Source organism: Bidens hawaiensis, unplaced genomic scaffold (assembly GCF_021521415.1).
Source record: "Bidens hawaiensis isolate Kalapana, Puna unplaced genomic scaffold, B.hawaiensis_p1.1 tig00001336_1, whole genome shotgun sequence".
NCBI lineage: Eukaryota > Viridiplantae > Streptophyta > Magnoliopsida > Asterales > Asteraceae > Bidens > Bidens hawaiensis.
The window spans coordinates 349,029-360,421 of NW_027491075.1; the positions used below are offsets into that span (position 1 = coordinate 349,029).

An 11,393-nucleotide genomic window follows, 5' to 3' on the forward strand; every position below is an offset into this window, starting at 1 on the left:
TACGAGGAAAAACCCCTTGATCTTGTTTAGATCAACGGAAAAAAACCTCGGGTGACGACAATTGTCTATCACCACTTTATTAATAACGAAAAATAGGGTTACAATGGGTGGAGTTTATGATCAACGAGTACAATAATGCTAAGTGAATGTGATTACAGAGAGCTATCAGCTAAAGAGTGCGAGTGTAATTGTGTGACCTAGAGTTGATCATAGACTCGGTTTTATAATGAAAAGAAAATTCAACAACTAACTAACTAGCCCTATAAATCCGCCATTTCTCCACTCTCTTCCTTCGTGTCTTTCGACCACGTGCCGTTGAAGTCCAGTAGTGAAATAGATGGTGGACTTAGTCTTAGAGCCGTTGTACTTGATAAATATCAGCCTACACATAAGAAACAATCGTTAATAATACCAACACCTGAGGATCCTCGATCCTATCACAGTTCCGGAGCCCTTCAAAAGGATAATAGATCCGTATATGTCAATAAGAATAACATATCCTTAGAGTCAAATTTATTTGGCTTAACAATTGCCCCCAAAATGGCGGGTATTATGCTTTACAGCTGGCATTTTGAAATTCAAATTTGCTACAAAAGATTAGTTGATAAGACAGCCGTCAGAGACATTTATCATCCAACCCTTGATATAATCATAACCGTCTATATATGTGATTCCTGTAATCCATTTATAATCACATATCTCGGCCGTTCAGCAAGTATCCTTCTTTTCTATCTTTACTCTTTTATTATTTTGCTAATAATACCAGTTAACTCTTCCTCTTCTCCTCCCTCTAACCAGTCCGATCAGTTTTCCGATGACTCCGGGTTGACGGAGATGCAACCTCAAAACCTTATAGCTAATCCGTCTATTGAGATCTGCAAGCTCACATACTCCGAGATTGATGAGTTCCGATCACTATTTCCACTGGCAACCGTGTTCCGACCGTACGATTCCGGCGTTCGATGTGATGTCTATTCTCAAAGTTGGGTGTGTTTTCCGGCTTGCCCTTTTCTCATCGGTTATCGATATCCTTTCCATCCTTTTACACAAAGTTTCTTTGAATCAACTGGTATATCCTACATCCAGGCTATGCCAATGCTTTGGAGAGTTATAGGCACCATTGAAAGACTTATCGAGGAAGAAAAAATCGACTTCGATCTTAAGGAATTGTTTCATCTTTATACCCTTACTACTCATGGTCCTGGCCGATTCATTCTGAAATCCAAACCTCGACAACCCCAACATATTTTAAAAGTCATTACGAATGATTCCTTTTGGAGGAATCAATTCTTCTTTGTCAAACGCGACTCCATACCCGGCGGGGCCGGCCTACCATCAAAATGGGTCAGAAAGGGTAGGATCCTGGATCCTTAACAAAGACATGACTGATCTAACTTTGAATCTTCTTTATTTGCAGTTGAGAACTTCCCTTCCCTGGCTAAGATACCTGGAACAGAGGAGAAAACAAAACGATTCCTTGCACCGAGGTTAGAACTTTTCAAGCCCGATTTGTCGAAGCTTTTTGTGAAATCTCCTCAGACTCCAATATGTAAAGTAAGATTAGTATAATAATTTGAAATAAATAATATTAGATAGAATACTTATCTGTTAACTTATCCTTGTAGGTGCTCAAAAGTCTCAGAAGTCTGCTAGCAAGTTTTCTTTGGAGGACATCGACAGCATGATTACTCCCCAAACTATCAAAAAGGAGGCTTTGAAAGCGACAACCACTTCTGATCCAAAGTCTGCAACTACCAGAGCCAAGTCAGCTGCTTCTAAGAGAAAGAGATCTTCTGAGCCTGAAACCCACTTTGACGTGATCCTCACTGTAAGTATCTTGTATTCTGTCGTCTTGAATTTAAGGATCCAATATCCTTTTAACCTTGATTGAACTGTTGGCTATAGGCTGTGAACACTTGCAAAGACCATTATGAGAAAATTGTGAACCATATGAGTGAGAAGTTGTCTGGGATGGAACTGCGGTGGTGACAAAGGATAAAGCTTTAATCCAGCTTTCGAAGGACATCAAGCATTTGGAGGATCAACTATCCTTAGAAGAAGCTCATCGTCGAGAAGAGGTGAAGCAGGCCACAGAAGAGGCAAAGATGTGGGCGGCCAGGTCAGTGCTACAGGCAAGGATCAAGATGGCGATGAAATCCGGTGATCCTGCTTTTGATAAGGTGACCTGGGACGTGAAGAAGTCGAAGACTGCTCTGGAGGCTCTTGGTGTTGAAGAGAATGTGGAGATGACATAGGGAAACGAGGCTGGAACTAGCGGGGCTAAGGATGTTGTTGAGACTGAGGAAAGAAAGGAAGCAACCGCGGAGGGTGAAGCAGTCGCGTAAACGGGTGATGAAAGATACAGAAGACAAGGCCCGAGCCCGTTTTCTTTATTTTGTTTAATGACGTTTTTATGAACAATGGTTATGGTTTGTAATAGACAGTAGTGATTAGGGTTTAAGGATCAGTGATCCTCAAGACAATCTTCAAGGGTACCGAGGGTGGATGGATCCTCTGTTTGTGGGGATGAAACCTTTGTTACCTCTGACTTTTATATTCCTACACTTAGTTTAATAGTTAGTAACAACTTGCCTTAACCCGGATGGATGGTCCATCTTTTGTATGGTGAAATCCGGGTTAAAATTTTTGGATAAGTCCAGGTGACTTATATTAATAATAATCTATATCTTTTGACTATTTGCTTTGTTATTTATTCTTTTGAAAGCTTATTTGATATAATCTTAGTTTTATTGAAAGTTTAAGAAACAATCTTGAGCAAACATTTTAGGATAGAATATCCTTAAGAGAAGTAATTAAAAGATAAATTTAGGATAGAATATCCTTAGAAAAAATTTAAAGATTTGAAATCTTCAAACCAGAAATATTTATAAGGTTCTTAGTTAAACAAATGTAAATGGGCAAATAGAAATCATACCATAAGGTCTAAGTAGACCTAAGTTGCCATAGTTATAGAACCTTCGGTGATCCTTGTAGAAATAAGCTAAGGATCTTAAATCCATAAGTCTAGATTCTTGTTATCGGACTTAGAACATTTGTTACAAAGAACTTATAATATTAATTGGGGTTAAACCCGTTAAGCTGGGGACAAGCCCAAATAATAAACTGGGGACAAGCTCGTGCAACTGGGGACAAGCCCAAACTGGGGACAAGCCCAAAAACTGGGGACAAGCCCAAAAACTGGGGACTGGCCCAATATACGGATGTTAACTGGGGACTCGCCCAAACCGGGATTTAGCCCAAGGGTAAGATAACATAAAAATGTTAGAAACCGGTGGTATGGTACATCTACCATAAATCATAGGATCCTTCATATAGCTAAAAACAACGAAATTGTCAGCCACTAAGCGTGTACTCGTCCCGCTGCCCCGGACTATACGTTGGATAGCGTGCGCTACAGGCGAGAGTGTAGAAACTCTAGTTCGTAAGAAAGGTGAAAACCTTTAAACCTTGGAGGATATGTGTGACATTCGTTAAATTCAAACTAGTATTTGTACTCATTTTATGACCCATTTGTAATCAGATCTTTCTATTTAATAAAAAGCGTTGAATTATTAACTATGTTTTCGGTTTTATCTTTATCGTAATTACACGTGGCTCGTAAGTAAAATATGTGTATTTTAGCAACTTGTGATCACCAAGCAATACCCAAGGGACTAGTTTGCAAATATTATTCAAATCTTCTTCTTCCCTTTTCCTTTCCCGTCACCACCATCAGCCCCCCCCCCCCCCCTTCCATATTTTTTGATTCAATTAACCCATAAAATCCAGAATTTGATTAAATAGCTTGATCCTTATCGCCAACAGAGGCAACGATAGGAGTATATTCTGTTCACCTGCTCATGGAGAGTCGCGGAACGAGGCAGCGGTGGAGTCTGTTCCGACCCATGAGATCTTATGAAGATTAAACGACTCCGACAACGAGTTCACGATCTTGAAGAGATTGAACGGCTCCGAAAACGAGTTCGTGATCTCGAGTTACAACGGGAGATGCGTAAGGTGGAAACCGAGTTGAGCACTGTCGTCTGGGACGAAGGTAACAACGGAGAGGATCATCTTTTTTACTATCACCCACCTCGGTTCTACGAACCGATCTATCACGAGTGTGTATCGAAAGATGGTCCAAAATTTGATGAAGACGGAAGTGATTTCGATGAAGATGAATGTTTATTTGTGAAACATGTTCTTAACGGATCACCCATGGAAACTGAGTTTAGCACCATCGTAAGCTATGGAGGTGACCATAGAGCTACTGATGATGGAGTTGCCAATGAAGGTGAGGATGGAATGAACTCCATATTAAATGTAATTGTTGGTGATGATGAATTAGAACCCATAAATGTGCTTGTTAAATATGGCGATGAATTGGTTTCTAATATTCGTAATGTTGAAGGCATTGAAGGTGGTGGTTATTCGGTAGCTACAGGAGATATAATCGTTGTTGATGGAAAAAAGGAATATTATTTTTTCAAATATGGTTGGCTTTTTGGATATTCAAGAAGGAAAAAAAGTGGAAAAGGGTTTTTTTTCGTAAAACTAGTTTTGATATGGTTAATAATCAAATTGAAGATGATGGATTGAAAGAAGATGTGCCACATGCTATTTACCTACATGGAACAACAAAGTGGTGATGGGCTTATTAGTTTGAATGGTCTAGATAATATTAGGTTAAGGTTAACACAACGCGGGGAAGTGCTATTCATCAGGTTTAGCCATGTTAATATGGAAGCAGGTAGACATCTTAACAAAATTCAGCAATTCGATCCAGGTGGTACAAGTCAAAAACCGAGCAAAATGACACATGAAGCTGGATTGGTTGGGTTGAATGGTTGATTATGGTTATAATAATATATAGAAGTCGGATTGATGTTTCATTTGATCCCGATGGCCAGTGGTGAAGCTTGGTCGGAGATGTCGAGGGGGCCGGGCGAAAATACATATTAAAAATCCGTAACCGGAGGGGGCCGGGATCAAATTTTCGGTTGAAAACAGGTAAATTTACACTACGTATAAAAAATTTCGGACGAAAACTGATAAATTTACATTAACGCGCGAAAAATCGGAGGGGGCCGGGGCCACCCCTGGCCCCAACCATCCTTCGCCAGTGCCGATGGCTTTGGTAGGAAGGCAAATCTGGAGGACAAGTTTTTCTCAAAGACGGGGAGTATGATACAGAATTATCTCGTTATTTAAAATTTAGATTTTTAATATCTTTTATTATTTTTATGTTTATCTTTTCATGTCTAGTATATAGGATTGATTGTAAACGTTTTCATTAGTTTTTGTCTTTTTGATATTGAATTTGAATTATAAGAACTTTGTTCTTGGAACCTTTGGCCGGTTTTATCATCTTTGTTAATCATGAGTTTCTCGAACCATTGATTGCTTCCAAAACTGCATCACTATATGTTGTGTAGGGGCTTTATCGCCCCTCCACATCACCGTCACATAGAAAACGGTGCTTTAAAAACCTCATCTATAAAGCCTCGTTGTGATTAAAGTCCCCTTACCGTCTCATTATATATATATATATATATATATTTGTGTGTGTGTGTATGTGTGTGTGTGTGAGAGAGAGAGAGAGAGCATCCTCTTATCGCTCATCGTCTGGACACCGGCCATGACGAACCGAACAAAATTTGTAATTGTATTTGTTTTAATTGTCTTCTCCACGTACCTACTAGTGCCATGACGACCCAAATCGTTTTCGACTGAATAAAATTGGTACTAGTATCTGTACAATCTGCACTGATACTGACATTCGTGTTTATGGTTTTCGATCATTTTATCTATTTTGGTTGTTGTACATAGTGCCAGTATCGTACCAATATAGTAACGAACTGAACCGATACCGAATACACATCTCAATACATAGGAAATCCCACTAGTTTATCTTCTTTAATAATCAAATCCTTTTTATAATACAGACCAATTTATTTTATTTTGGTACTATTTAAATTAATAGAAAATATCTATCTAACTATCTATATCATTGTCTACCATGAAATCCTATGTGTCGCTCTCAGGTTGTTCCCCCCATTCTCTAGAGCCACCAGATTGTTTGATTTCTAAATGGAGGCTTCTCATGCATTTGACCCGAATTCACGGGTATGAGTCTTACCAAACCCGGATAGTCTTTAAATGGGTTATAACATCTCATATATATATGAAACTCTTTCATAATCAAACAATAATTTTTGCGGGTTATGGGTCTCACCAAACCCGGATAACTCCTAAATGGGTTATAACATCTCATTTATTTGTAAAATAACCCCTTAATCATCAAAGAATAATTTACACGGGTTATGGGTCTTACCAAACCCTAATAACCCTCAAGTGAGTTATAAGATCTCATTTATTGGTAAACACTATTATTAAACCCTAATTTAATTTATCTCTTTTACATGTTCTCTGTTGTTGGTCTATCATCTACATCGCCAGTTAACTTCCGATATTATCCATCATTGTCAAACTACATTAACATCCTTTTTTTCATTAGACAAATATTTGTGTTCATGTTTGTTCATTTACAAAAATCAACATGCCCGTGTCCGTTTATGTTTGTTCGTTAAAAATCTAAAAAACATACACATCTCAATTGAAAAAACTCAAACGCTAAAAAATATAATAACAAACTAATATATATGTATTAAATTAAAACTAAACTACGTTAAAAAATAAAATAAATCATCATAAAATAGCAAAACGATTAAAACAAAAACTTGAATAAACACCCGTAACACGGGAGGATCAAACTAGTTAAAGAATATTTTATATTATATTTAAATTTTCTAAAACTGAGACATTTCAAAACTTAAAATTAATTATATTCAAAGCTACATAAATCAGAACCCAAATACTAAAACAAGCATTATGTAAATTAGAAATTACAAACAATAAACAAGGATATAGCCTTAGTCGTAAGACACGTTTCTTCATGATTGCCATTGTTACATGATATCCATGTGGCTTGTATGGATGAAGAGTAATTTGTTTTTCTTCAGTTTCATAGAAAGCTTTCGTTTGATTATTGAAATGTTTGATCGCTTTTAATTTGTGTTTGAAAGTTAGCTAATTCCTAAGCTAACTTCACTTTGATTTTATCAAGAGATGATGCCATGCTCAACTTCGCTTTAGCTTGTTCCTCATTGTATAGCATTTGAACATCAACATCAATACTCAATAGGGACTCCATAATTCTCAATTGATAAAGGGTTATTCTTGTTAAGGAAGAAAAGAGTAGTGAACACGTCACAAGTATATGTAGCGCAATCCTCCATACTTGATGTCTCTGATCATTTTTGTCCTTGTGTACTACATATACGGGTGTTCCCACCCGCTTCAGGTCACAACATACAACATGTGTTCGTATATAGCGGTTGTTTTTGTAAATTTTGTGAATTATTCGGTGATGACCTATCACACCATATACCACCTTTAACACTCGCGGTTACTTTCTTGCTTTGAGAGTAGCATCAAGATTTTATAAATATAACAAGGATAAAGTACAAACGTAAAAAATATGTCTTAACAAGAAGATTGACACATTATCATACCACATATTGTTGTGGATTTATTTTACAAATAGTCTTTTTCCCTTGTGACATGAACTTAACCACTCATGGGTCATCCATCAATAGCTTTACCAAACCTCGGGTCGCAACTCACCTGTTGCAGGAGGCATCCATCTTCCTGAATGATAAACGCTTTCACCAACTTTCCACCCAGGCACATCTTTCATTATCCGAGCCTCTTCCTCCAAATATTTCTTCCATTCTTTCACAAATCTAAAACAAGTATTGAAGCTAATTATTTTCCAAATAATGAAAGGTTAATACCATATAAAAACCAGCATCCTTTTTTATATTATATTGAGCAAAAAAGTCCCTAAACCTAGTTTTGTTATATTAAGGTTCTTTAACATGCCAAATATACACGAAAACATCACTAAACTTTTTTGTATATTAAAGTCCCTAAACTTGTCCAAACTCCAAAATGCAACTTTTAAAAAATTTAAATAATAACCTGTAAATTATTAAAGCATTCGAACTTAAAACTAGCCACTTTATCAAGTTTTGACCATTTTAAGAGTTAACAACTAATTATTTTAAAAGGCACAAATATGTACATTTTAAACAAGTTATACGGATCTTAACATATAAAAATAAAAAACAAGTTACTTTTCGTGTACTTTGTACAAGTTGAGAGGACTTCATTATTCTAAACATTAGGTTGAAAAAAGGTTATGGTACTAAAATATTAAGCCAAAAACATATATGTGCTTACCTTTCATCCTCTTCAGCTTGAAGCATGGGCAAAATAGCCCTCCGCGCAGCATACTTTTCCTCCTTTATTGCCCTAAACAATACAGGTCGTGTTATACAACGATTGTAGCTATCGTTCATGAAGACTAGTCAAATGTAGAAACCTTAATAGATAAGTAGTAACCTAGAAGGCAAAAGAACCGAGCCCAAAGTGGATCACAACTACAACGGTTGGAACTGTAGTTTGAAGAGTCAAATTAGGCGCGGTCCTTCAGTTGTGAATAAGACCAGTTATTACATCCCAAAAAAACTGGTCCTAAAACATTAAACATTTCTACAACTTCATAATAATAATTTCAAATCAATATTGTTGTTCTATTGTTCATAAGTAAACTTCGTTCAGTCTTGTAACATTTCAGTACTTACTTACTATGCAGTTAATGCCAAAAAATAGCGGATATCGGTCAATGACCGATATCTGAGATATCGGTTATTGTGGTGGGATAGCGGTGTGTGTGTGTGTGTGTGTGTGTGATATATTAATACTTAAGTCTTAATACCAAAATCATAAAAGTCAACAGTTCAAAACACAAAATAACAATATTTTTAATTTAAGACATGATTTAATCAATTAATCGAAAGCCATGAAATCATCCTCCGAGTCCACATCAACCAAATCCTCCAATTGTTGTTCAAGATCGTCCACTTCAACTGTAGCATCACCATCATCTATAGCGTGATCTTTTGCTCCTAGTCAGATTTAGGGCTCAGGGTTAAATCAAATGGAATTGGGCTATGGGCCAAAAAAAGGTAAGGTTTTGGGCCAAAAAAGGTAAGGGTTTGGGCCAAAAAGTTTTAACAAATTTGGGTCAAAAATATTTTACTGATAAACTCGCCGATAAATCCGATATATCGATAGTCAAATAGCGGCAAAATAGCGGTAAATATCGGAACCGCTATTTTGACCGCTATTTTACTGAAGGGCCGATAACCGCTATAGCACCGATATTGATAGCATAGCTTACTTAAGCCTTGCAATTCTCATTTTGTAATATGTAATTAGTAATTGTTAGTTAGTCCATAAAAAAGCAAACTTTACATCTTTTGTATCATATATTCAAGATAAACTAAACCATCACGATACATTCTCGCTTCCTGGTTGCACTTGCAAACAATTATAATATGGGCATGTTTCCCTAGGACAGACCAAATTCTTATCCCTAAAGCTAAGATAATTTTGAGGACTGTTACAGGCTTACAGCTGATCAAAATTTTTGACCTAAACAAAATCAAACGCAACACCAAGTGCTTCTAATTTAACAGAATAATAACTAAACGAGAAACTAACTGTCAGGCTTGTGAGTATGGAACTGAATTTTTTTTTTTTTAAGTTTTTGCTATATACACTACATCGTCTTGTTTTCTATGAAGGGGTAACCATTTATTTGCCAATATCAGAAACAGACCATTTCATGAAGTACCAAGTTATGTGTTTGTGATAACTATCCCTGTTATGAAGTCAACTGTAACTATTTAGACTGCAATGTCTAGATCAACACGCATATGTTGCAAGTTTAATATCATCACGCATTACGCAAAGTCCTAATATCATCACGGTATCCGCACCCGTTTTGCAACTACTGCTTACCATCATAAGCCAATTAAACGCCTGATTTTTAAAAGCAAATTTCAAGCGCAAAGTGACATCACCTTGTCACTTTTTCCTACAGTCCTACACAAGGTGACCAAAGTACAAAAAGCGCAAGAGAGGCGCGATTTTTAGGCAAAAAAGCGTACCTGAGGCGCACGCTTTTTGTACGCAGTAATTTTTATGCTTTAGATTGTTGTACAACATGTTTTTTAGGTTGTACATGCAGGTAATTTATATACAAAATCCTATATAAAGCTTATTTATAGCTAATATTGGGTAGGGGATGCTAAAAACCTGTGAAATATTTTTTTAAAAATATATAAAAACCTTTCGCCTCGTGTAAGAAAATCAGAGCGCTTTTACTCTTCGGTTTTAGAGCCCGTCTCTTTTGTGCACTTCTCGCTTTTTAAAACCAAGATTAGACGATTAGGACTGTTTATCATTTCAGGTTTACAAGAAATATGTCAATGATAACAGTAGACTCATCAAGTGAACTCTGTGATCACTGCATTGTTAAATAGACTACCAAATGCAAACGCAGAAACATTATGTGCAGAGTAAAGTTCAAATTTACTCTACTTTAGATCAAATACATCAATCAGGACTGTCAAATCAAACCGATTCCAATTTCTACAATTCTAGCAGATGTCATACATTTACGCTTTAAGCTAAATTTCCGAAATCGAATAAACACTAAGTTCAATCGCAAACTGAATTGACTATACAAAACCGAAGTTAAAAACATTTATGCAAAGTCATGGTACCTGCACCCATTTTACTAGTTGGCAACATAAGCCAAATAGACGATCGAGAATGTTTATCATTTCAGTCAGGTTTCCAAGAAAGATGTCAAAATAACAGTGTGCATAAACAAAAAGAATAAACAACAATTTCCAGACTAGCAAATTCAAATATACTCTATCGTAGATTCAAATACACAAATTATCAGCAAAATAAGATAATGAAGATCAATCATAGCCTCCAGCTAAGATCTAAAATTCTAAACCGATTGGATCTCAAACATTTAGGTTTCAAACTAACTAAGCTTCCAATTCAACCATGAAACAAAATAAGCCCTAACTTGAATCGAATATGAGTTAACTAATAATAATAATACAAACCCTAGGGTAGTGTTAGTAGAAAAGAAAAGTTAGTTACCTACGAATCTTATTGCCCTTGCCGACCTGATACATGCCCCAAGAGAATGCGCCAAAAGCCGCAAGAAATATGGCCACGGCGCTGGGGCCCTTGGAGGGTATCCGGCGAGCGTAGCGGACGGGAGCAAAGCCGCCGGGAGGAGGACCGTCTTGGAGGAGAGGCATGTCCTTGACGCTCGCCATGCCTGGCTTATTCCTTATCGCAGCCTCAGTCATCCTTCTTCTTCTTCTTCACCAAAATAATAATACTTCTGTTGGAGATTTGGTTGCACAGAGCTCAGGTTTTGACGACACTGGTGCTTC

The 11,393-nt window shown here is 36.9% G+C and overlaps 1 protein-coding gene across 1 annotated transcript; it reads right to left on the minus strand.

Annotated features, from left to right (window-relative positions):
* Positions 1–7,468: 7,468 nt before the first annotated feature.
* On the minus strand, positions 7,469–11,393 carry LOC143571335 (NADH dehydrogenase [ubiquinone] 1 alpha subcomplex subunit 13-A). The gene is made up of 3 exons (XM_077056789.1): positions 11,092–11,393; positions 8,305–8,376; positions 7,469–7,805 (listed from the first exon to the last, which is right to left on the minus strand). Exons 1-3 carry the CDS (start codon positions 11,304–11,306, stop codon positions 7,661–7,663), a joined length of 432 nt encoding a protein of 143 aa, XP_076912904.1. The 5' UTR covers positions 11,307–11,393; the 3' UTR covers positions 7,469–7,660.